Source organism: Dromiciops gliroides, chromosome 4, assembly GCF_019393635.1.
Source record: "Dromiciops gliroides isolate mDroGli1 chromosome 4, mDroGli1.pri, whole genome shotgun sequence".
NCBI classification, from domain to species: Eukaryota; Metazoa; Chordata; class Mammalia; order Microbiotheria; family Microbiotheriidae; genus Dromiciops; species Dromiciops gliroides.
Genome location: NC_057864.1, coordinates 133476648 through 133502468, shown reverse-complemented (window position 1 = coordinate 133502468; position 25821 = coordinate 133476648). Strand labels below are relative to the sequence as shown.

Below are 25821 nucleotides of genomic sequence, written 5' to 3'. Positions count from 1 at the left end.
CTCCAAGAACACACAGGAGAATAATCTCCTGGTCTTCCCGGCGGGGGGGGGGGGGGGGGGGGGGGGGGGGGGGGGGGGGGGCCCGAGCGGGGGCAGGCCGAGCGGAGCCGGGCAGGGGCGAGGCGAGCGGGGGCGGGGTGAGCCGAGCTGTGCCGCGTGGGGGCGGGGCGAGCCGAGCGGGGGCGGGGCGAGCGGAACCGGGCCATGCCGCACCGGGGCGGGCCTAGCCGTGCCGAGCGGGGGCGGGGCGAGCGGAACCGGGCCGTGCCGCGCCGGGGCGGGCCGTGCCACGCTGGGGCGGGCCGTGCCGCGCCGGGGCGGGCCGAGCTGAACCGGGCCGTGCCGCGCCGGGGCGGGGCGAGCCGAGCCGGGCCGGGCCGAGCTGAACCGGGCGTGCCGCGCCGGGGCGGGGCGAGCCGAGCCGTGCCGCGCTGGGGCGGGCCGTGCCGCGCCGGGGCGGGGCGAGCCGAGCCGTGCCGCGCCGGGGCGGGCCGTGCCGAGCGGGGGCGGGGCGAGCGGAACCGGGACTTGCCGCGCCGGGGCGGGCCGAGCCGAGCCGTGCCGCGCCGGGGCGGGGCGAGCCGAGCCGTGCAGCGCTGGGGCGGGCCGTGCCGCGCCGGGGCGGGGCGAGCCGAGCCGTGCCGCGCCGGGGCGGGGCGAGCCGAGGCGTTCCGCGCTGGGGCGGGCCGTGCCGCGCCGGGGCGGGGCGAGCCGAGCCGTGCCGCGCCGGGGCGGGCCGTGCCGAGCGGGGGGCGGGGCGAGCCGAGCCGGGCCGAGCCGGGCCGAGCCGTGCCGCGCCGGGGCGAGCCGTGCCGTGCCGGGGCGGGGCGAGCCGAGCCGTGCCGCGCTGGGGCGGGCCGTGCCGCGCCGGGGCGGGGCGAGCCGAGCCGTGCCGCGCTGGGGCGGGCCGTGCCGCGCCGGGGCGGGGCGAGCCTAGCCGTGCCGAGCGGGGGGCGGGGCGAGCCGAGCCGGGCCGGGCCGGGGCGGGGCGAGCCGAGCCGTGCCGCGCTGGGGCGGGCCGTGCCGCGCCGGGGCGGGGCGAGCCGAGCCGTGCCGTGCGGGGGCGGGGCGAGCCGAGCCGTGCCGCGCCGGGGCGGGGCGAGCCGAGCCGTGCCGCGCTGGGGCGGGCCGTGCCGCGCCGGGGCGGGGCGAGCCTAGCCGGGCCGGGCCGGGGCGGGGCGAGGCGAGCGGGGGTGGGCCAAGCGGAACCGGGCCGTGCCGCGCCGGGGCGGGCCGTGCCGAGCGGGGGCGGGGCGAGCCGAGCCGGGCCGAGCCGTGCCGCGCCGGGGCGAGCCGTGCCGCGCCGGGGCGGGGCGAGCCGAGCCGTGCCGGGGCGGGGCGAGCCGAGCCGGGCCGAGCGGGGGCGGGGCGAGCCGAGCCGGGCCGGGCCGTGCCGCGCCGGGGCGGGGCGGGCCGAGCCGCGCCGGGGCGGGGCGGGGCGAGCCGAGCCGTGCCGCGCCGGGGCGGGCCGTGCCGAGCGGGGGCGGGGCGAGCCGAGCCGGGCCGAGCCGGGCCGAGCCGTGCCGGGGCGGGGCGAGCCGAGCCGTGCCGCGCTGGGGCGGGCCGTGCCGCGCCGGGGCGGGGCGAGCCGAGCCGTGCCGTGCGGGGGCGGGGCGAGCCGAGCCGTGCCGCGCCGGGGCGGGGCGAGCCGAGCCGTGCCGCGCTGGGGCGGGCCGTGCCGCGCCGGGGCGGGGCGAGCCGAGCCGTGCCGCGCTGGGGCGGGCCGTGCCGCGCCGGGGCGGGGCGAGCCGAGCCGCGCCGGGGCGGGGCGAGCCGAGCCGTGCCGAGCGGGGGCGGGGCGAGCCGAGCCGGGCCGGGCCGTGCCGCGCCGGGGCGGGGCGGGCCGAGCCGTGCCGCGCTGGGGCGGGCCGTGCCGCACCGGGGCGGGCCGAGGCGAGCGGGGGGTGGGCCGTGCCGAGCGGGGGCGGGGCGAGCCGAGCCGGGCCGAGCCGGGCCGAGCCGTGCCGCGCCGGGGCGAGCCGTGCCGCGCCGGGGCGGGGCGAGCCGAGCCGTGCCGCGCTGGGGCGGGCCGTGCCGCGCCGGGGCGGGGCGAGCCGAGCCGTGCCGCGCTGGGGCGGGCCGTGCCGCGCCGGGGCGGGGCGAGCCGAGCCGCGCCGGGGCGGGGCGAGCCGAGCCGTGCCGAGCGGGGGCGGGGCGAGCCGAGCCGTGCCGCGCCGGGGCGGGCCGAGGCGAGCGGGGGTGGGCCAAGCGGAACCGGGCCGTGCCGCGCCGGGGCGGGCCGAGGCGAGCGGGGGCGGGCCGAGCGGAAACGGGCCGTGCCGCGCCGGGGCGGGCCGTGCCGCGCCAGGGCGGGGCGAGCCGAGCCGTGCCGCGCCGGGGCGGGCCGTGCCGAGCGGGGGCGGGGCGAGCCGAGCCGTGCCGCGCCGGGGCGGGGCGAGCCCAGCCGTGCCGCGCTGGGGCGGGCCGTGCCGCGCCGGGGCGGGGCGAGCCGAGCCGCGCCGGGGCGGGGCGAGCCGAGCCGTGCCGAGCGGGGGCGGGGCGAGCCGAGCCGGGCCGGGCCGTGCCGCGCCGGGGCGGGGCAGGCCGAGCCGCGCCGGGGCGGGGCAGGCCGAGCCGCGCCGGGGCGGGCCGAGGCGAGCGGGGGCGGGCCGAGCGGAACCGGGCCGTGCCGCGCCGGGGCGGGCCGAGCCTAGCCGTGCCGCGCCGGGGCGGGGCGAGCCGAGCCGGGCCGGGCCGTGCCGCGCCGGGGCGGGCCGAGCTGAGCGGGGGCGGGCCGTGCCGAGCGGGGGCGGGGCGAGCGGAACCGGGCCTTGCCGCGCCGGGGCGGGCCGAGCCGAGCCGTGCCGCGCCGGGGCGGGGCGAGCCGAGCGGAGCTGGGCCGAGCCCGGGTGGGGTGGGGGCGGGGCGGGCCGAGCGGAGCTGTGCCGGGGCGGCTGAGCGGGGACTGGGCGAGCAAACTGGGCTGAGCCGAGCCCTGCCCCGCCCCGCCGGGAAGGCCAGGGGATTATTGTCCTGTGTGTTCTTGGAGACTGTGGTAATTAGGGTCATAAAATGCTCAGGAAGACTTTCACTTGGACCTGTTTTTACGTTGTAGGAAACTTTCCTATAGGGAAATTCTTATCTATCTGTACGTGCGGCTATTATGTACCAGCCTTCAACTGAGGGATGGGATCCTTTTTGTATTTTTCCTATGGTTCGGCTCAGCTCCACATTTAGGCACATTGCTCCCTGGAAGGGTCTGTCCAGAAGGAAACTGGCTTCATTTGTCTTTTTTTTTTCTAGTTCTTTATCAATCCCAACCTCACTGGACTACATAGCAGCAGAATTCTGAGATAGCTTATAGTGGGGCATTGTATGGGCCCTGCTGCAACCCCCTCCCCAAGATACCTAGGGTGAATAACAATATAACCAAGGAAGGAAAAGGAAACAAGGTTACAGAATAGAGGCAGGGAAGGGTCAGAAAAGCAAGGTTGTAAAAGGAAAAATAGACATTTCTCAAGACACAGAGACATCATCTTGACTATTATTATCCATGCAACCCTCAGGCTGACATAATCTGTCTGCCTATTGCAACTGGTATTGGGTCCAATATTTCATCATGTATCCTGCCCTGTATTTGAAAACTATATCCTTACCAGCCCCACCCCTTTCCCTCTTCCCTCCTCCTCTTCCTCCTTCTTCTTCTCTCTCTACATATACACACACTTATATATACACATATATCTGTATACATACACACATATATTATATGTATACACACATATGTACATATGTATGTATCTATATTTGCATGTATATGTAATACACATACAATCCCTTTATTTATATTGGGTAAGTAATTTTCATCACCTCAGTACCTGGGATTAGGATGACTTCCTAATTATCCTGGCATATACTTTGCTGGTTGAATTGCTAATAGATATCTTTGGGTGGAAATAAAGTTTCTCTAGGATAGTCAAGTGCCTGTATTGGGCAAAATAGCTCCAAACAATTGCTTTCATTTCCTCTTCATTCGTGACTAATTCATTGTTTAAAAAATTATGATATTGGTAAATTGGTTTCCTTCTTTCTTTTTTTAAAAATAAAATGATTTATTTTGTTGGGATTTCCGCCCTGCCCCCCTAAAACCAGCTCCTGGTTTTATTTCTTAGTTCAATGGTTTTCTTACTTTCTACTTTATTAATCTCTTCTTTGATTTTCAAAATTTCTCATTTGCTGTTTAATTAGGGATTTTTCATTTGTTCTTTTTCTAATTTCTTTAGTTGCATGCCCAATTCATTGACCTGTTCTTGCTCTATTTAATTGATATAAATATGTAGAGATATAAACTTTCCCCTAAGTACTGATATGGTTGCTTCCCATAAACTATGTTGTGTTGTCTCATTGTTGTCATTCTCTTTAATGAAATTATTGATTGTTTCTATTTGTTCTTTGACCCATTCATTCTTTTTTTTTTTTTTTTGGTTTTTGTCATTGGTGGTTTATTTAACACAAATAAAAATATGCAAATTTTAACTCATTTTCTTCACTCCTCAATCTAGCGTTTGGATTGGTAATCTTGATGGCTAGCTGAGCTGCTCTCTCAACTATGACTTTCCGATTCTTCGAGGAAACATTGTGAGCAATTTCAGCACAGTAAGATTTGTTGCACATCAGCAGCACTTCTAGCTCTTTGACATTGTGCACCAGAAACTTCCTGAATCCACTAGGTAACATGTGTTTTGTCTTCTTATTGCTTCCATAACCAATATTGGGCATCAAGATCTGGCCCTTGAATCGTCTTCGCACTCTGTTGTCAATGCCTCTTGGTTTACACCAGTTTCTCTTGATCTTGACATATCGGTCTGACTGGTGACGAATGAACTTCTTGGTCCTCTTCTTGACGATTTTGGGCTTCACGAGCGGTCTGAGGGCAGGCATGGTGCTGGTGAAGAGAGAGCTGCCCCTCCTCGGGATGCGCCGAGGAAAAGAGAGAGCCCATTCATTCTTTAGAATTAGATTATTTCATTTCCAATTTGCTTTTCATCTTTTTCAATGGCCCTTTATTAAATGTAGTTTTTATTACATTATGGTCCAAAAGGGATGCATTTGATATTTCTGCACTTATTTGTGAGGTTTTTATGCCCTAATACATGGTCAATTTTTGTAAAGGTGCCATGTACAGCCATGTATATTCCTTTCTATTTACATTCGTTCTTCTCCAAAGGTATACCATATCTAACTTTTCTAAAAATTCTATTCATTTCTTTAACTTCTTTCTTATTTATATTACATTTAGATTTACCTAGTTCTGAGAGGGGAGAATTGAAGTCCCCCCTAATATAGTTTTCCTCTTATAATTCACTTAACTTTTCCTTTATATATTGGATGCTATGCCATGTGGTGTATATACATTTAATATTTGTATCATTTCGGGGCAGCTAGGTGGCTCAGTGGATAGAGCACCGGCCCTGGAGTCAGGAGGACCTGAGTTCTGTTAAGGGCTAAAATTCTAGCTAGTCTGTCTAAAATATCTAATGAGTGGTCGCCAATAAATTATAAGCTTTAGCAAGAGTTAGACTTTTAAGCATTTATTAAGGAGAATAAGAATTTGGTAAAGAGAGAGAGAAAGGCCTAGATTCCTATCTATTAAAGGGAGAGCACATTTCTAGCTCCCTTCTCCGCCAGCGTCCCCAGGAAAAGAACGCGAGACTGAGCGCCAGTCTCTTCCTTCCTCCTCCCACTAGCCCGCGTCACTTCCTGACTCCTGGTCTTGCCCTCAAAGACCTTCCCTTCATGGGCAGAACTCCTCTACAGTAAGTATCCAGCAGGTGGCGTTATTCCAATTGTTACAGTTCAAATCCGGCCTCAGTCACTTAACACTTACTAGCTGTGTAACCCTGGGAAAGTCACTTAACCCCAATTGCCTCACTAAAAAAAAAAAAAAATATTTGTATCATTTCATTGTGGTGCCTTATAATGTAGTTTCCATGCTTATCTGTTTTAATTAGGTCTATTTTTACTTTTGCTATGTCTGAGGTCATGATTGCTACCCCTGACTTTTTTTTACCTCAGCTGAAGCATAATAAATTCTTCTCCAGCCCCTTATTTTTGGTCTGTGTGTGTCTCTCTGTTTAAAATGTGTTGCTTGTACAGAACATATTGTTGGGTTCTGATTTCTAGACTCTTTTTCTTTGTTTTGTTTTGTTTTGCAGGACCTTCTCTTCTATCAGCACCCCACTTTCTCTTACTTCCTTCCCCTCCTACTTCTGTGTAGGGTAAGGTAGATTTCTATATCCAACCAAATGTATATGTTATTCCCTCATTGAGCCAATTCCAATAAGAGTAAGGTTCAAGCATTGCTGCCACCACCACTACCCTTTCCAGCTTCTCCTCCATTGTAAAGTTCTTCCTTTCATGTCTCTTCTATATGAGATGATTTTCTCCATTCTTTCTTTTTCTTACCCTTCCTCCTCAATGCATCACTCTTTCCTACCTCTTCATTTTTTAGATCATCCAATCATAGTCAACTCATACCCATGCCCCCTGACCTTCTAATTCCCCTAATAATAATAAAGTTCTTAGGAGTTATGAGTATCCTCTTCTGATATAAGAATGTAAATAGTTTAACCTTACTGAGTTTCTTTTGATTTTTCTTTCATGTTTACCTTTTTATGCTTCTCTTGAGTTTTGTATTTCAAAGTCAAATTTTCTATTCAGCTTTGGTCTTTTAATCAGAAATACTTGAAAGTCCTCTATTTCATTAAAAATTCTTTTTTCCCTTGAAGGATTCTACTTAGTTTTGCTGGGTAGGTTATTCTTGGTTATAATCATAGCTCCTTTACTTCCTCCATGGGGGTGATCCTTTCTTAGATCTGTGAAGTTTACAGGATGAGGTATTCACATAAATGTTGGTTCTCCCAAGCCACTACACTAAACTCAAGGTTGGCCAAAGCCGGTGATATCCACATTAGCAGGTCAGTGTGTGGTTTTCTGTTCATACCTGAAATCAAGTTGTGTACATAGTCTCAAGACTTTTTAGTGATAGCCCACTTCAAGGCTAAGAACTCTGACTTTCATATGATACATTAGGTTTCACTGATAGTTAGGCCCTATTGGCAAATGCTTAGTGGCCATTGTTCTGATACAAAACTGTTTGAAAGGTGTCTAGGTTGGCCTCAATATGTAACACAGATGGCTTATATGGTCGTTCAGAAGACCTATTTGGTTTTATGGATCTAGCCTACTCACCCCGTTGCTCCTGGCTATTACCATTTGCTTTTCCTGGAATTTTTCCATTCTAGAATCTTCTGTGCCCAGAAACTTCCTTGCTGGAAACTTTTACAGCAATGGTCTCCTAGTCCATCTCTGTTACTTCCCAATCTGTAACATCTGTGATGGAAAATAAGCAGATCCACAAAAGGGAGATGCTATACCATCTCAAAAAACCCCATGACCTAGCCTATTTCTTATTGGACCATCTGTGTGGGTTGTCCTAGTGTGCAAAATTATGGTATGTCACTCTCTGCCCTAATCTCTGATAGCCCCAGTGTTGGGGATGTCAGGCTCCAGCATGGAGGAGTTGGTATGCTGCCTTGGTGGATAAAATGGTGTGAAGTCAAAAATTGTTCAACTTATAATAAAAGAAACTGAGGCAAAGCTCTGAGCCAATAGCACTTAAGGGGTCCATGGCCTCCTCTAATTAAATGGACCTCAGATCTTTCTCATGATCTGAAATGTCCCCTTCCCCTAGGACCTTAGTTTTATAGTACTTGATACTCAAATGACGCAGAAGAGGCCATGGACTCCTGTATTAGACTATACCTAATCCTAGAAAGATGCGAGAAAGCAGATATTGATAGATATTGACATCTCAAACAATTAAACCAATTGATTCAACTTATTGGTTGATAGATCTTGGCCTTGATCCTCCAGGAGGGTCTACACAAAATACAGAATCCCACTGGCTGAGAAAAGAGCCAATTAGCCAACCCTGACAGATCTATCTTGACCTTTCAGGAGTTCCTATCAAGCCAGTGAACAGGCACACGTGTTGAGCTGATAAACAAATGCCAAAACACCTACAAGGGCTGATGGCCCAGTAGATAGGCAGGTCACAGGCTGCAAAACAGGACCACTTGTTGGCCAAGTGCTCCTGACCCTCTTCCCATGGTGGGCAATAGAAGGATGATGAAGGACAGAAGAGCAACAAAAATAACTGAGCGTATTTCCATGTCATTGAGTCACCTCTACCACACTGGGCTTGGTCATCATAACGAGGCAAAAATAAGGATGGAGGCCTTCTAGTTAGCTTCCTATTATTAAGCAAGTAAATTTATAATTTGCAGTTCATAACTCTGGGGTCTAATATACAGAACTTGTAATCATTACCCCTAAAGAATTGAATCAAACTGATTTAACTGATTGGAATAAAATAGGGGTCCAATTAGTCATCTATCACAATAGAAAGTTAGCTTTTTGCCACACCCATTAGGATGAACCACTAAAAAACAGAATCGAGGGAAGCTAGATGGCGCAGTGGATAAAGCACTGGCCTTGGATTCAGGAGGACCTGAGTTCAAATCCAGCCTCAGACACTTGACACTTACTAGCTGTGTGACCCTGGGCAAGTCACTTAACCCTCATTGCCTTGCAAAAAAAACCCCAAAAACAAAAACAAAAACAGAATTGAGGAATAGTAAGTAAGGCAGAGGAACATCTTTGCAGGACCCCCTTTATCCCAAGCTACTGCTCAAAGACCATTGCACTTCAGGTAGCAACCATTTTGGTTGTATCCTTTCCTTATTGCTCCTTCCTCTCCATTCTGTGCTCCCTCCCCTGTGGGTACCCCTTTAAGACTTAATGTCTTTGTTGTTTGAATAAAAATATAACAAATAAAGGTTTTTGGCTTCTAGTATAATTTGGCCAGCTTGACTTTCTTTTAAAGTAATAAACATTTTTATTTATAGTTTTCAGTTCCAATTTTTATTCCTCTTTCCCTCCCTCCCCTCTTCCCTCCCTGAAGGAGTAAGCAGATATGGACTAAACATGTACAATTATATAAAGCATTACCATATTAGTCATTTTGTACAAGAAAACTTGAATAAAAGGAAAAAAATGAAAGTGAAAATTAGCATGCTTCAGTCTGCGTTACATCAATATCAGTTCTTTCTTTGGAGGTGGAGATTATGTTTCATCAATAGTCCTTTGGAATTGTCTTGGATCATTGTATTGTTGAGAAGAGTTAAATCATTCACAGTTCTTCATCAAACAATATTGCTGTCTCTGTGCACAACATTCTCTTAGTTCTTCAGCCTGACTTTTGCAAAAAGCTCCTAAGTCTTAAAAACTACTGCATAGGACCACAACAGTTTCCTGGATTAGCAAAAGAACATGGGAAGCTACTCAGAAAGTCCTAAATCCAGCATCACATTTCCCAACCAACTAGGTTGATTTCTGATTTACAAATCCAGCAATCAAGATAAGTCTCTACAATGTTAGAGGACCAAGCCAGATTACCCTTTTCTGCCCTTCTGCTTATGATTTTTTAAAGCTCCATATCCACAAGATAGTTGATAGTTACAATGATAAAAGAGTTCTTCACAAATATTGAATAACTACCAAACTCCAGAAACGTCTTCAGGTCTCAATAACTCTTTAAATGTGACCAGATGGCAAGTGCTTTTAACTTCTGGGGACAGAGGCTCTGCAGAACTATACTGGTCTTGACAGCTTTAGCAAAACTAACCATTTCCTCCTGCTCTTCTAACATCTTCCCAAATACAAGGAGATCATCTTGATAAACCATTTACCCAACTCTTCTCAAGTGAACTCTAGTTGACTCAGGGGTGAGAGTGGGGAGTTGAGGGCTGAGAGGGAAAGGGTCTTTGAACTTGCTTGCAGGAAGTAGGACAAAGGAGAGGAGATATGCTTGAGTCCTTTAAGGCAATTTACTTCTTAAGTGGATGACTCAATTCCCTACACACCAAGCCTCTTTTCTTCTAATACCAGCATTATTAGCTCATTGTTTGCTCAAGGAATTCCATGAATGGTCCAGATTCTTTTTTTTTTTTAAGTGAGGCAATTGGGGTTAAGTGACTTGCCCAGGGTCACACAGCTAGTAAGTGTTAAGTGTCTGAGGCCGGATTTGAACTCAGGTACTCCTGACTCCAGGGCCAGTGCTCTATCCACTGCGCCACCTAGCTGCCCCCAGATTCATTTTTTAATCTCTGATTTTTAGGGAATTTAAGAATAATCTTTGGGGGGAGCTAGGTGGCGCAGTGGATAAAGCACCAGCCCTGGATTCAGGAGTACCTGAGTTCAAATCCAGCTCGGACACTTGACACTAGCTGTGTGACCCTGGGCAAGTCACTTAACCCTCATTGCCCCACAAAAAAATAAATAAATAAAAATTTTAAAAAGAATAATCTTTTAAGAAAGAAAAAAAATCTTGTGATTCAAGCCCCCAACCAGACATCCTGAGGAATAGCATCCTCCTTCCCTCAAATCTCTCTCTGTCTTTCTCTCTTTGTCTGTTTCTGTCTCTGTCACTCCACTCTCCATCTCCATCGCCATCTCTTTCTTTTTGTTCTCTTTGTCTCTCTTTATCTCTGTGTGATCCTGTCTTTCTCTGTCTCTGTTCTCTCTCATGAGATTTGGGGGAGAGGAAGGATAAAGCAAATAAGGCCAATTCACCACAAGAAAATGAGGAACAGAAAACAGAAACGATGGTGGTTCAAGAGAAACTATTACTCTTTTCTTTATAGAGCATAGCAGAAGGGAGTAAAAGTTGTAACTGTCATTCTGATAAATGCTTCTCCCTATAGATTCAGGAAGACAGTGTATTTTTTTTAACTTTAATCTATCAAAAATTTATGAAGAAGACATGGGGAAAGAAGATGAAGAAAAACTTCTTTATTCTTAGAACTCCTATTTTATGGAGAAACATCATAAGGAAAATTTTATGAAGACTGAGTCTGGAATGACTAGTAAGAGTGAAGGCTTATGAGAAGCCCAAGAGTTTTGTCATGGCTAGAAAGAAGCTGGATAACGAGGGATAGTTCTTGATAGAACTGTTTTAGTCTTAATGCAAAAAGGATGCCAAGTATTCCTGTTGTCACCATAAAACTGGATCTTAGATATTCCTCTATTAAAGAATTACTTGCATGCACAATCCAATCAGTGTCAAAAATAAAAGCTCTTCTTTTTATTTGGCACAAGGGGATATAACCAGGAGAAGTCGTCTAAATTTCAACTCCTGGGAAGGATCAGATTTATGGCTTGTTCCTCAATCAGCCAGAGGAAAGACAATGCTTTTATGGGAGAATTGGGGGAGAGGGACTTGAAACTGAATAGTTACAGATGTTGGGGAGTGGGAGTGTTTGAAACAGTTGGAGCCATGAGGTTATCATCACTACCTGGTCCTAGTCACATAATAAGAACATCTGGGCTCTAGTTAGACTCCTGCTATAAATTTCAAGGCACTTAATTTCTGGTTACCCTTGACACCTCTGCTTCACTATCTGGTTGACTAACTGCTTTGCTTTTCCAAGGAAAGAATACCCTCTAACTGACCCCAGCAAGTTGGTCAACCATATTATTTCTTGCAGTCAGAGTGTCCTCACAATTAGAGTGTCCTCTAACTGGACCAGGCCTACTAGGGCTGCCACTACACTGCGAAGAGGGTTTACTTATTCTTTTTCTTTCCAGACCTTTATTTTTTTCCCAATTACATATAAAGAGAGTTTTCAACATTCACTTTTTGTTTTGTTTTGTTTTGTTTTGTTGTTGTTGGGTTTTTTTGTGAGGCAATTGGGGTTAAGTGACTTGCCCAGGGTCACACAGCTAGTAAGTTTCAAGTGTCTGAGGTTGTAGCATTCACTTTTGTAAGATTTTGATTTCAAAAAATTTTTCCCAACCTCCCTTTCCTCCCCCCTCCTGAAGCCAAACAGGAATCTGATATAGGTTATACATTAAAATCATATTAAACATATTTCCACTTTAGTCATGTTGTAAGAGAAGAATCAGAACTAAAGAAAAAAAAACAAAAAAGAAACAGTAAGGTGAGAAATGGGTAGTTGTCTCCTTTCAATGTGGATATAACAGTCAGTCATACTCCCCCTGACCTGTTTGTAGGACAAAGGTCTCAGATCCTCTCCACCCCCTCAGGTTAGCAAGGTCACATGGTTCAAGGAGCCCTGGTCTCAACAAGGTCCACTCCAGAGTTGTGTCCATATAAGGAAGTATAAGGTCCACTCCTGAGTCATGCCCATACAAGGAAGAGGGGTGGGAATACTGCGTTCCGATTAGCTAGTTTTTGCAGGTAGATTGTAACCCCACCAGTGATGAAAAAGGGGAAGGTCCATTCGAGTTAGGGACTAGGGTATAAAACAGGGCCTGAGAGCCCCCTTTTTGGGCACCCACTAGCTGCACACTAGGGTGCCTCCTTCTCATGAGAAGAAAATAAAGCCTTTGTCACTTCGCTGCCGAGTTCCTGAGAATTATTGAGAAGAGGGTGGATTTTTCCCTCACAATTAACAACAAAAACAAAAGCAAGAACAAAAGTGAAAATAGTATGTACTTCAATCAGCATTCAGAATCCATAGTTCTTTTTCTGTATGTGGAGAGCATTTTGATTGTGAGTCCTTTGGCAATACCTTGGATCATTTTATTGCTGAAAAGAGCTAAGTCTATCATAGCTGATCATCACACAATATTTTTGATATGGTGTACAATGGAACTTCCTGGGCAGAGGCAAGATGGTGGAGGACAGGCGGTGACTCCTCGGAGCTCTCCCCCAAATCCCTCCAAATCCCTTCAAATAATGCCATGAGACAATACCTGGAGCAGCAGAACCCACAAAAGGATGGGGTGAGATTATTTTTCAGGAAAAGACAGTTTAGAAGGTGGCAGGAGGGGTTTGCTGTGCTGGGGCAGGAGTGGAACCCAACCCCGAGGTTGAGCCAACACAGATCCAGCCCCAGGGAGGCTGTGCCAGAGAAAGAGACCTCTGGAGCCTCTGAAGTGGCTGCAGCACCAGTGTCTTCTGGAGTAACTAGAGAGGGCTGAATGGTTGGCCAGGGGGAGATTACAGAGGTCTCTGCTGGTGCTGAGGTGGAATTCAGTTGTTTTACCACTGCTGGGAACCAGGAAGAAGCCTTGAGTAGCAGTGGCCCAGGTGGGAGAGGGGCACAGGCTCACTGGAACTATCAACCCAGCAAAACAAAAATTTTGTTTTCTGATTGAAGAGCAAGTAGGCCAGGGATTATTTTCAGACCAGAGTGCAGGACAGGTGAGTGAAGAACTTGCTCCTCCTTAAACTATATCACTTGAAACCCCCTGAAGCTTGGGACAGTGTGCCCTGGAAGCAGTGCCCCACTTTAAGAAGGAGTTAAAAGCCATGTAAAAGACAGGCAAGATGAGCAGACAGAGAAAGATGTGGCCCATAGAAAGTTTCTTTATTGACAAAGAAGATTTAGGTACACCCTCAGAAGAGGATAGCAACATTAGGGCTCCTAGATCCAAAGCTTCCAAGAAAAATATGAATTGGTCTCAAGCCAAAGAGGCACTCAAAAAGGACTTTAAAGATAAAGTAAGAAAGGTAGAGGAAAAAATGAGAGTGATGCAGGAAAGTCATGAGAAAAAAGTTAACAGCTTGAAAAGTCAAATGGAAAAGCTCTCTGTAGAAAATAATTGCCTAAGAATTAGGATTGAACAAATGGAAGCTAGTGACTTTATGAGAAAGCAAAACACAATAAAGCAAATCCAAATGAATAAAAAAATAGAGGGCATGTGAAATATCTTCTTCAAAAAACAACTGACATGGAAAATAGATCCAGGAGAGATAATTTGAAAATTATTGAACTACCTGAAAACCATGATCAAAACAAGAGCTTAGACATCATCTTCCAAGAGATTTTTTTTTTTTTTTAGTGAGGCAATTGGGGTTAAGCAACTTGCCCAGGGTCACACAGCTAGTAAGTATTAAGTGTCTGAGGTCAGATTTGAACTCAGGTACTCCTGAATCCAGGGCCGGTGCTCTATCCACTGCACCATCTAGCTGCCCCCTTCCAAGAGATTTTCAGGAAAAATTGCCCTGATATCCTAGAAACAGAAGGTAAAATAGAAATTGAAATAATTTACCCATCACCTCCTGAAAGAGATCCCAAAATGAAAACTTCCAGGATATTATAGCCAAATTCCAGAGCTCCCAGGTCAAGGAAAAAATATTACAAGCAGCCAGAAAGAAACAATTCAAGTGCTGTGGAGCCACAGTCAGGGTAGCACAAAATCTAGCAGCTTCTACATTAAAGGCTTGTAGGGCATGGAATATGATATTCCATGAGGGCAAAGGAATTAGGATTACAGCCAAGAATCACCTACCCAACAAAACTGAGTATAATCTTTAGTGGGGAAAATGGGACTTCAATGAAAAAAAGGACTTTCAAGTATTCATGATGAAAAGATCTGAACTGAAAAGAAAATTTGACTTTCAAATACAAGACCCTAGAGAAGCATAAAAAGGTAAACAGGAAAAAGAAATCATGAGGGGTGTTAAAAGGTTAAACTGTTTACATTCCTACATGGGAAGATGATACATCTAACTCATAAGAAATTTCTCAGTATTGGGGCAGATCATAGAAATAAATTTAGACAGAGGGCAGAGGTAGGAATTAATTATGAAGGGATGATATCTGTAAAGCATTTATTTTTGTTTATCTTTTTTTGTGGGGTGGCTGGAGTTGGGTGACATGTTTGGGGTTGCGCAGTGGGTTAGTGTCTTGTGTCTGAAGCAGGATTTGGGCTTGGGTCCTCCTGGGTCCAGGGTGGGTGCTTTTTCCAGTGTGTCACCTAGCTGCCCCATGATGACATCTTTAGGGTAAAATTGAAGGGTGAGAGGATTTCACTGGTGGAGGGGGAAGGGGAGAGGTAAAATGGGGGTGAAATCCCACATAAAAGAAACAGGAAAGGGCTTATGGAGGGGGGAGAGATGGGGAGGATCAGAGCAGTGAATGAGCCTTTTACCTATCAGAATTGGCTCAAAGACCTTAATTTCATCTGAGTTGGCTCAAGGAGGGATTAACATGCACACTCAGGGAGGGAGGGGTGAAAAAAGGGAGGGCAGATTGGGGGAGGAGGTAGTCAGAAGCAAAACACTTTTGAGGAGGGATAGGGTGAAATTAGATAACAATGTAAATATCTTAAGGGAGGGAATAGGATAGAGGGAAACAGTTAATAATAGTAACTGAAAAAAATTTGAAGCAGAGGCAAGAGTAATGTATGATGATGATGATGAAGATTGATTGATAGATGGATTGATGATGCTTGGATGAAAATGAGAATTTATTGAGGAGGATTTATTGATGAGGAGGACAGATTGATGATGATGAGAATTAATTGATGAATATGAGGTTCGAGTGATAGTGATGAAGGTTGATGATTGATGATTGATGATGATTGATGATAAAATGTATGGTTCTTGGGGCGGCTAGGTGGTGCAGTGGATAGAGCAACGGCCCTGGAGTCAGGGGTACCTGGGTTCAAATCCGACCTTAGACACCTAACACTTACTAGCTGTGTGACTCTGGGCAAGTCACTTAACCCCAATTGCCTCACTTAAAAAAACAAAACAAAACAAAAACAAAATGTATGGTTCTTTTCTGGGCTACTGTGAAGAAAATTCTTTGTCAGGTATAAGGTACTATACTATATAAATGTTATCTATTACTTTTGTTGCATGAATCAACCTCATGGGTTTATTATAAGGAAATCTCTCTTTAAATTACTATATAAATGTAGTTTACTATAAAAAAATGATGAGGATAGTTTCCACAAAACAGAAGGTACCATCACAAATATGCAAGGGAAGTACAAGTATCCACCAAGGCATCCGTCTAGGCCAGAGGAAAGAGAAGCGGGAAGCAAGGAGAAAATGGAGTAAGGTGAAGGGAGGTAGGGAAGACTAGCACGCTCGAGCACACAGACACAGACACAGACACACAGACACACAGACACACACACACACACACACAGATATGTAGTTGCATTGTATTTTAGATGTTCACTATTCACACACAAAAAAGGAGATTTATAACCACTAGGGTTTGGTTGTATCTTTGCTTTGACTTGAGGGTTGTGGGGGTGGAGATGGGGGTAGGGGTTTAGTTTCTTGCTTTAAGTTTGGGGAACACCTGTATTTCTATTACACCTGCTAGTTGCAGGCTTCCTGGCAACACTTTTCCCAGTATCTCCCCTAGAGTGGGGCAATGAACAAAGACTTCAAGAACCAGCATGCAACACTGCAGTAAGGTGTGGTCATCTATTAAGATGCAAAGGCTCTGTTTGCTCTGGAGTGAAGAGGGTGGGGGTAGGTGGAGTAGTAGTAGTAATAGTAGTAGCTGTCGTGGAGATTTGGTAGGCTGGGGGGAGGCGGGGAAAAGACGTCAGCACTGTATGCTGGGAGGTGTAGTCTTGGGGGGCGGGGGCTCAGGGACCCGCGCTGCATGCCGGGAAATGTAGTCTCCCCTACCGAGCCCCTCCCTGAAGGTGGAGGGAGGACGGCGTTGATGCGGCCACCATTTTAGGCCTCGAAGGGGCCACGGCCCGAAAGCCAAGGCCGGCTCCACTTCGGCGCCGGGCGGGCCCCGCCTTCGAGGGGAACGCCTGGCGGCCGCCCCTCATCAAAGCTCCGCCTCCCCCCACGTGGCCGCCTCGGGGAGGAGGAGCTGCCCCCTTCAGAGGAGCGGGACCTGGCCGGGCTGCCCCGGTCGCCTCTTCTGCTGCTTGCTTGGGAGAGGCTCCGTCTCCGCCCGTCCTGTGGCGCTCCCCGGGCCCCCGATGCTGTCGCGGTCCTGCCTCTGAACGTCTCGCCTGCCCCTGGTGCCGTTCCCCGAAGCGCCGGCGGGGGGAGCAGCGGCCTTCGTCGGGGCTGGTCGGGAGAGAGAGCCGGGGCGGGGGGCGGGACGGCCCCCACGTTCCGGCGAGACGCGGCGGCCGCGGGAAGGAGGATGGGGGCGAATCAGCTGGTGGTCCTCAACGTGTACGACATGGTAAGTGCTGGCTCCTGCCGCCCCTCCCCCCCCCACCGCGGCGCGGGCGCGAACCTGGGGATCCCTTCCTTCCCCGCACCCCGGCCCGCCGGGGATTCCCTACCCCCTACCCCGCCATACCCTGGCTGCTTGATCCCGGCCCTGCCTCGACCCCCAGGCCGGGCCGCGTCCCTGGCCCCCGGCCGGCGCGAGCTCCCCCAACCCCCATCCGGTCCGTGAGGGAGCTCGGACACTCGGGCGCCAAACTCTCCCAGCCTTACCCCACTCTCTTCCCCTACCTCCGGCCTCTCCTACTGCCCTCTCAGCCCGCCCCCACGCTCACAAATCCTTCCCAATTTCTCCAGGTCCCAGGTGTGGCTATGCATTTTCCCAGCCTCTCCTCCGAGGCGATTAGCAAACAGCCCCAGAGAGTGAGTGACCACCTAACCTCCCCCCCCCCCCCCCCCCGCCGCACACCCACCCCTGCTTGTTTGGAATGAGCGGGGACGAAAATTGCCGGGGAAATTTATCCCAGCTCAGTTACTTAGAAGCAGTGGGCAATGTGCCTCCTCTAAGATTGGGCATAATATAACAGCTATGCAACAGGTGGATGAGGAGAGAGCCTGGAGAGGAATTGTTTGCATCCTTGCACTTTGGGGAACTCAGAGCGTATAAAATCGAGTGCCAAGGCCTGTTCTGACATATTCATCGAGGTTACTGTTGGGTTAGGTGGTTGTTTATCCAAAGAATTATGAAGGAACAAACTTAGTGAAGTAACCAAGTACAATTTAAACTTTTCCTGTAAGTAGATTGCAAGTCAAACAATAGGCCCTTTAGTTTTAAGTAAAGAAAAAGTAAATGCTGTGTAAAAAGATGTCATTTCACCTCTGACCTCACGAAGACTCTGGATCAGCATTTCTTATCTTTGATTTAACTGCAGCTTCAAATTTATTGTGAACAGCTTTGAGAGAATGGTTTATCTCATGCTTTTGGACGGGTATGGTGGGGAAGAGCTCTTTGAGGAGACTATTCATGACTGAAAGATAATGAAGTGAAGGTGTAATCTATCAATAGTGGTGATTTGCCTGGGGTTCAGGGACTCACATTAGGACATGCAGATGCCCCCTGTCCCTGTGATTTGGCATAAACTAATAACAAAGTGAGATAAAGACAGAGACTGAGGGCCACAAGGAAAGACCACAGGGGTGAGCCAAAACTAGAGGGCCACAAGGAAATGCAGGCTTGCCATGACACATCAGTAAGGTCTATGAAACACTGGGGTATCCTGAATCACTAGTTGGGAAATACCTTCCAAGATGTCAACTTTCTTTGTATGCTTGGTTGTCATATATTTTTCAAGACCCACACCCTCTCAACTACTTTTTAAAGCCCTTAAAACTGTGTCTAGATTGTTTTCATTCATTTTCTACGATAGGTAGAATCTTTGTATGGTTTTTCTCCTCTCAACTCATAAAGACTGACTGTAATCCAGATTTATCTGTTTTTCATCCCATTAATCCTAGGGAGAGTAAGAATACATACTAGCAGTTGCCCTAAGGCCCAGGACCTAAAAGAAATTACATAAGAGCAAGTAAACATTCTTATAAAGATGGGAGATACGTTCCTCTATGTTTCTTTAGGCTATAGAAGCTAATGTGCAGCAGAGAATCTGATTCTCATAAATATGGAAAAGATTGGTGAAAATTTTCAAACTGGCAAAAATGTCTGATCTTGAATGTGAACTACTAACAGTCTTAATCTTCAGGAGATAGTTCCAGACATAAAGTGGCTACAGGGATACAGGTTTCCTAGAGCACATTTGAAACAGGTCAGATTTGTAACTTGTTTTATTGTCTTCTCTATAATATGACTCCCACCTTTACTTTGTTATGGTTTTAATCTGTAGAAGGAGAAGCATTTTAATCAGATGGCCAGTATTCAACTTTAAATTGTTTTAGCCTTCCTAAGAGCTACTTTTATTTTTATTTGAAAGTCAGGACTTCTTTTAAGTTTATGAATTTTCCATACTGGGGTAAGGCATCATTTTATGGTTTGGTTTTCTTTTTTGCTCATTTTCTTGGTCTTTATCTTTCCTCCAACCCAGGTCACCCCAAGAAATTTTGGTTCTTTAAGTTCTTTAAGTTTTAAAGTTTTAAGTTTAAGTTTTAAAATAACAATTTGGCTTCTTTTGTTTTCAGCCCATCCTTAGTTCAGTTCTGTTATCTCCTATTCCTTTGTGCCAGTGTAGACTAGCTGTCATTTTCACAGTGTGTATGTGAAAGCAGATCTTTAGTTTTCAGTTATTGTTGACAAGGACCTGTTGCCATTTTCAGCCATCTTTTTTGTTTTTTCAAGACTTCCATTTGCCTTGTTTTCATTTATTGCATTCTTATTGGCCTCCTGCCTATTTACTTCTTCCCTTAAAGAATTGGTGTAATCCTCAAGGATTACCTAGACATCTGATGATTACCTAGACAATGCTGATACTGTGGTACTGATATGCTATTACTTTAGTGATTAAATCCTCCAAATTTAGTCAAAAGACTTGAGTTCAAGCTTTGCCACTTGCTAGCTATGAACCTAGTTAAAATTAACTTACCTCTGATTATATTTCGGTACAATAATACTTAGGTTAATTATGTGCAGGCTTATTGAAATGATCAAATGTGAATGTATATTCTAAAATTCTAATTTAACAAATGGAAACTGTTATCTTCCTGTTTGTGTAGCACTTGAGGGAGATTCCGTCCTCCATAAAGTATGTTCTTGAGTTATTTTTCTATGTATGGCAATGCAAATTCAATAAACGTTTGATACCAACCATATGTATGGTACACCGACACTCTGAGGATACAAAGATAGAAAGCCCTCAAGAAACTTGTAATCCAGTGAGGTAATCTTATCGATTACACAAATTTATATTCTTTTTTATAATAATCACATAGGAGCTGGCCCAATGAGAGGTTTATGAGAGATCTGCAGAAAACCGTATGGAAGAGGCAGCATCCTTAGAGATGTGGAAGGAATCCTGTGTCTGGCTTGGAGCCACATTGATCCTGCCTGAATGTCAAATTTTCAGAGGAAGCATTTACACCTCAGAAATCAGCAGAGGCTACAAATCAGGGCTTGATTTATTTTGTTGATTTTCTGAATTTAAGAAAATATTAATAATGCAGATTAAAGTTAAATTGTGCTGTAAGGGGCAGCTAGGTGGCGCAGTGGATAGAGCACCAGCCCTGGAGTCAGGAGTACCTGAGTTCAAATCAGACACTTAACACTTACTTACTAGCTGTGTGACCCTGGGCAAGTCACTTAACCCCAATTGCCTCACTTGAAAAAAAAAAGTGTGCTGTGGGTACATTTTTTTTCTGGAGAGACAGTTTAAATATTTACCAGCACACCCCTTCCGATCAGGGAGGCAGGAAAGGGCAGGAACAATATGTGAAGGATAATTGGGGAGGGGGAAGGGAGTAAAAAAAAGAGCATAGTAAGTTGGAGCCACATTTTGGTAGGATTAAATGTGCCTCGCTCAGAATAAAATGCCAACTAATTATTCTTTTTTTTTTTTTTTAATGTGGAACGATTCACGAATTTGCGTGTCATCCTTACGCAGGAGCCATGCTAATCTTCTCTGTATCGTTCCAATTTTAGTATATGTGCTGCCGAAGCGAGCACCCAACTAATTATTCTAACAAGGACCTGTCCTGCAGTCAGAAAGACCTAGTTTCATGTGCTTTGTCCAACACATCTTCTTAACCTCTCTGTGGCCCCCTAGTTTTAGACACTTTCTTCAACACATTTTGTTAACCTCTCTGTAGCCCCCTACAATTTTATAGAGATCAGTTGCTGTCAGCATCTATGGAAGGAGTTTCCAAAATAGAGTTTAAGTTCCTACTATGTGAATGTTTCCCACAGCACCTGAATCGTGTGTTCCCCAAAATATGTGTGCATACATGGGTGTGCATTATTTGTGTGTGTGTGTGTGTGTGTGTGTGTGTGTGTGTGTGTATCTTCTGGACAATGGATACTAATGAAAGTAGCCACCAAAGTGATTTTTTTCTGAAAGCCCTGTTCTAATCATATTAGTAAACTTCAAAGGCTCTTTATTACCTATAGGATCAAATATGAACTCCTTAGTGTGAAAGTAAAAGCAGCCAGACGACTCAAGTTTGAGGTGTTGGTGAGACATCCAGGTAGATGTATTCCTACTTATTTGAGCAGAATACAGAACAAAACAAGTGATTTTTAAGATTAGGGTTTCATCTTCAATTCCATGGAAAGAGGGGCAGCTGGGTGGCAGAGTGGATAGAGTGCATGGCCTGGAGTCACACTTACTAGCTGTCACCATAAACAAGTCACTTAACCCTGTTTGTCTCAGTTTCCTCATCTGTAAAATGAGGTGAAGGAAATGGCATTCTAGTATCTTTACCAAGAAAACTCCAAATGGGGTCACCAAGAGTCAGATGCAACTGAAAAACAGATGGACAACAACTATGAGGAAAGTGTTGAATTTGGAATCAGAGCACCTGGCTCTGACACCTTTGTGACCTTGAACCCTTAAATTAACTTCTCTGGCTTTCAGTTTCCTTATTCTTCAGATGAGGGACTGGTCCAGAAGGCCTCAGAGGTTATATTTCCCACTCTAAGTCTGATTCAATATCAGTCTTTCTCAATAGTCTTCTTGTATATCTTGTATGTTAGACAGTCATACCTGCAATACAAGTTGGGGAGGATTGGTCTTATTGTTTTCCTGGCTGGAAGGTAGGCTTTTTAGATTATTTTTGGCCACTTAATCCAGTATCAGGCAGTAGTGGATCAACATTTCCACAAGTGTACCAACAACAAAATTTCACTTACCCAGGCTAACTCTATAAATCTTTTTGTACAGATAGAACTTTTTTTTTTTTTTCAGGGCAATGAGGGTTAAGTGACTTGCCCAGGGTCACACAGCTAATAAGTGTCAAGTGTCTGAGGCTGCGTTTGAACTCAGGTCCTCCTGAATCCAGGGCCGGTGCTTTACTTAGCTGCCCCCCCAGGCTAACTCTAAATTGCCCTTATCCTAATCTCCAACAAAACCTAAAATAAGCTATGAATCGACAATGTTCTTTCCCTAGGGACTCTTTGGAGGTAGGAGAGGAGCTTTGCTTGTACTAAGACCATTACTTCTGGTATATGTCTAAGTTCCACCATTGTTGGAAATATGGGTGTTCTGTGTCTGTTTCCCAGAGATTTGATGGTAATCTTATTAGGAAAGGTTCTGTTTGGTCCACTGGTTCCTGTTCCACCTAGCACCTCGGTTCTCTTTAAATGACTGAGAACATATTTCCCAGTTATTTCTCAGTATCTGTATTCTTGCATCCAAATGTTACCTATTTATTAGAGTTGTGAATTCAAATGTGTAAGGATTACATGGACTGACTGCAAAAATGACCAAGGAAAGAATGTAGCATAAGAAATGTCAATCTCCCCCTTCTTATACATTGTTTTCCTATAGTTGTATAGGATAATAGGCTCATCAGCTTAGAACTGGAAGGAATCTTAGCCCTAGGCCAGCCCTCACATTTTACAGGTGAGAAAAACTGAGGCCCAGAGGTCACACCACAAATAGTAATAGAGTCAGAATTTGAATCCCCATCTTCTCCAAAGCCCGTGCTCTTTTCCTTGTGCCATGCTTCTTTTCAAGTATGACTAGGAAAACATTTTTCTTTTTAATTTGACATGGCAGGTTTCTATAGATCTTAAACATCTATGGAATCATCATCATTATGAACCATTATTTCATATGTGCCGAGGACTGTGCTAAATTCTGGGGATGCACAGAAAGGCAGTGATGTGCTTCTTGCTCTCAAGGAGCTCATTCTGATGGTGACAATGACAAGATAACATACTTATTGGAAAGTGATCTTGGAAGGTAGTGAAAGGAGGGAGGGGGGAGACCAAGGAAGAGGGAGAGGCCTCTTGCAAAAGTGGGATTGGAGCCTAATTTAAAAGATCCTGGGAGGTAGAGATGAGGAGGGGGAGAACACTCCAGATTTGGGGGGCAACTCTTAGAAAGGCACCAAGTCAGGAAATGGAGTGTAGTGTGCAAAGAACAGCAAAACAGCTAGTATCTCTGGATCAGAGTAAGAAAGAAGCCTGGAAAGGCTGAAAGGATTATCTGTCCGAACTTGGAAGCAATAGGGAACCATCCAAGTTGATTGAGTTGGGAGGATTACATGGTCAAACCTTAAGGAAGATCACTTTGGCAGCCTGAATAGAGGGGTGAGGAAGAGACTTGAGGCAGGAAGGAAGACAGACTAACGGGCTTTGCAGTACTTTGAGCATAAAGTGATAATAGCCTGCACCGGGGCAGCAGAAGATACTATTGTGAAGGCACCAGGACTGGATATGACGTATAGTATAAGTGTGAGTGACCGGGAGGGATGGGTTATGAAGCATTGTACTAAGCACTGGGATTACAAATCGAAAAAAGCAGACATAGCCTCTGCCCATTAGAAGGGTGTCTTAATCTTGGGTTAGAGCCCCAGAACTCTGGCAAGGCCACCAGCCACCCTCTGGAGGAAATGGCCTGATAGTCAAGAGTGAATCATGGGGGGCAGCTAGGTGGTGCAGTGGATAAAGCACTGGTCCTGGATTCAGGAGGACCTGAGTTCAAATCCGACCTCAGACACTTGACACTAGCTGTGTGACCCTGGACAAGTCACTTAACCCTCATTGCTCCGCAAAAAAAAAGAAAAGTGAATCGTGGCTGGGCCTTTTTCTTTTTTTTTTCTTTTTCTTTTTTTTTTAGTGAGGCAATTGGGGTTAAGTGACTTGCCCAGGGTCACACAGCTAGTAAGTGTTAAGTGTCTGAGGCTGTATTTGAACCCAGGTACTCCTGACTCCAGGGCTGGTGCTTTATCCACTGTGCCACCTAGCTGCCCCCTGCTGGGGGCACTTTTTAGATTTGATTGTAGAGATCAAATGAGATCATCTATGTAAAGCATTTTCCAAATCTAAAGCCACATATAAATATCAACTATAATAATATTCTTTTGATGACCTGGGATTTCATCAGAGCAGGGGAGCATTTGGCAAGGAATATTCTACCACTGCATATCTGCACCTACCCTGCTATTTATATTTTTAGAAAATTGTCTGGAGCACTTGTAGGTGAAGTGACTTGAACCCAGGCCTTCCTGATTCTGACACCAGTTCTACCCATTGTGCCCCACTGACTCTTCTCATTACTCCATTTAGGGTTTTCTTGACAAAGATACTGGAGTAGTTTGCTATTTCCTTCTCTAGCTCATTTTACAGGTGAGGAAAGAGAAGCAAATAGGGTTAAGTTACTTGCCCAGGGTCACACAGCTACTAAGTGTCTGAGGCCCGATTTGAACTCAGGAAGATGAGTCTTCTAGGTCTGGCACTCTATACACTGAGCCACCTAACTGCCTGGTACTCCTCTTATAGCTATTATTAATTGTCATTATTACTCATTTCATAAATTGTTTTAATTTATACTTATGTTTATTTGGGACATTTTTCCCTTGTGGCTGTTAAGAGTTTATATATATTTTTGGAAAACTATTCTTAGCTTTCACCATTAGTTTATTGGAGAATCAGTCTTTTTTTTTTTAAGCTTTTAAGCATTTATTAAAGTAGATCAGGGATTAGGAAAGAGAGAGAAAGCTGCCTTCACCTAGCTATCCAAGAGAGAACACATGAAGTTCAGAAAGATAGGAAACCTGTCTACCCTCACCTGCTTCTTCTGCCACCATGAGCTTGTTCCAGCTTCCAAAGAAGCAGTTTCTCCGAGAATCAGTCTTAAATGTATACATTTGTCAATGCCTTAAAAACCTATTTTTGTCTTTTATAATTTTTTCACGTTTGCTTACAAATTTTTCCCATGTCTAATTGTGAGTTATCTTGATTTTTTTAATGGTGTGATTTTTTTTTTCTCTTAACTAAAGAGCATTTTTTGTATTCTCTACTAAGCCTTTGAGTTTTGAAGACAACTAAATTCTGGAAAACCCTCACACAGAAGGGTAAGTACAGTGAACATTATGAAGCAGATATGAACAGCAGGAAGAATTGTAACCAAGTGCTAACTGATTGAAGAGAAATTTTCAGCTACTTCTTAGTAAAAAAGAAAAAAAGTAGGGAGGAACAGGGGCTTCAGATTGAACAAGACAAAAATCTCCTAATACTTTGGGGACGAGGCAGTGAAGGTTAAGTGACTTGCCCAGGGTCACACAGCTAATAAGTGTCAAGTATCTGAGGTCATATTTGAACTCAGGTCCTCCTGAATTTAGGGCTGGTGCTTTATCCACTGCACCACCTAGCTGCCCCCCTCTCCTAATACAATACAAAGCTTCCACTACGGAATGCTGTACACACCTGTTTTCCAAGCCTTCCCCCCAAGGCTGCCACTTGGATTATTTGTCAGCTTGTTGGGCCTGCAGATGGAGAAGCACATGGATCTTCTCTTTGATGCAGTCTTTGTTGTAGGGTTGATATGTCTGAGTGTCCATTCGGTTACAAAAGGCAGCTAAGATCTGCCAGATCATCAATGAAATCAAACAGCTGACTGATGTCATATGTGATGGAGGGACTGTTGGGATTCATTCTCTTCAGATGTTCTCCATACATTTTACAAATTCCTTCCATACATTCATTCACTGATTCATAATCAGCATAAGTTCGGCCTTCTGGCATCTTGGTAGGTTGTACCAACAAAATGGTATGAGACATTATGCCGAGCTCTACTGCTGTCACTGCCACAACCACTGCACACGAGCTGAGTAATGGTGTAATTTTTAAAGATAATTAGCCTATTTATCCATTTCAAATTAATTGGGTATAAGGTGTGGTT

General features: G+C 46.9%; 2 protein-coding genes, 1 non-coding gene and 1 pseudogene across 5 annotated transcripts in view; 1 reads left to right on the top strand and 3 right to left on the bottom strand.

The window, feature by feature from the left end:
* Positions 1–4407: 4407 nt before the first annotated feature.
* On the bottom strand, positions 4408–4896 carry LOC122755728 (60S ribosomal protein L32-like). The gene has a single exon (XM_044004516.1). It carries the CDS (start codon positions 4879–4881, stop codon positions 4447–4449), a length of 435 nt encoding a protein of 144 aa, XP_043860451.1. The 5' UTR covers positions 4882–4896; the 3' UTR covers positions 4408–4446.
* An 11649-nt stretch (positions 4897–16545) lies between these two features.
* Positions 16546–25821, top strand: part of DESI2 (desumoylating isopeptidase 2) — a 52643-nt gene continuing 43367 nt past the window's right edge. For 2 of the 3 annotated variants that reach the window (XM_043963279.1, XM_043963278.1), the window contains exons 1-2: positions 16546–16988; positions 24945–24994. Coding sequence is in view for 1 of the 3 variants with exons in the window: in XM_043963277.1 (XP_043819212.1) it covers positions 16947–16988 (42 nt within the window). In the remaining 2 variants the exon portion in view is untranslated. The remainder of the gene's footprint in view (positions 16989–24944; positions 24995–25821) is intronic. The other variant, XM_043963277.1, reaches the window with a different exon arrangement.
* LOC122726900 lies at positions 20536–20642 on the bottom strand. Its single transcript, XR_006352892.1, has one exon. It is a non-coding gene; the product is annotated as a U6 spliceosomal RNA (small nuclear RNA).
* On the bottom strand, positions 25385–25700 carry LOC122725920 (annotated as a pseudogene).

Coding starts and splice junctions, on each gene's coding strand:
- LOC122755728 (XM_044004516.1), bottom strand. CDS start 4,881: ATGCCTGCCCTCAGACCGCTCGTGAAGCCCAAAATCGTCAAGAAGAGG.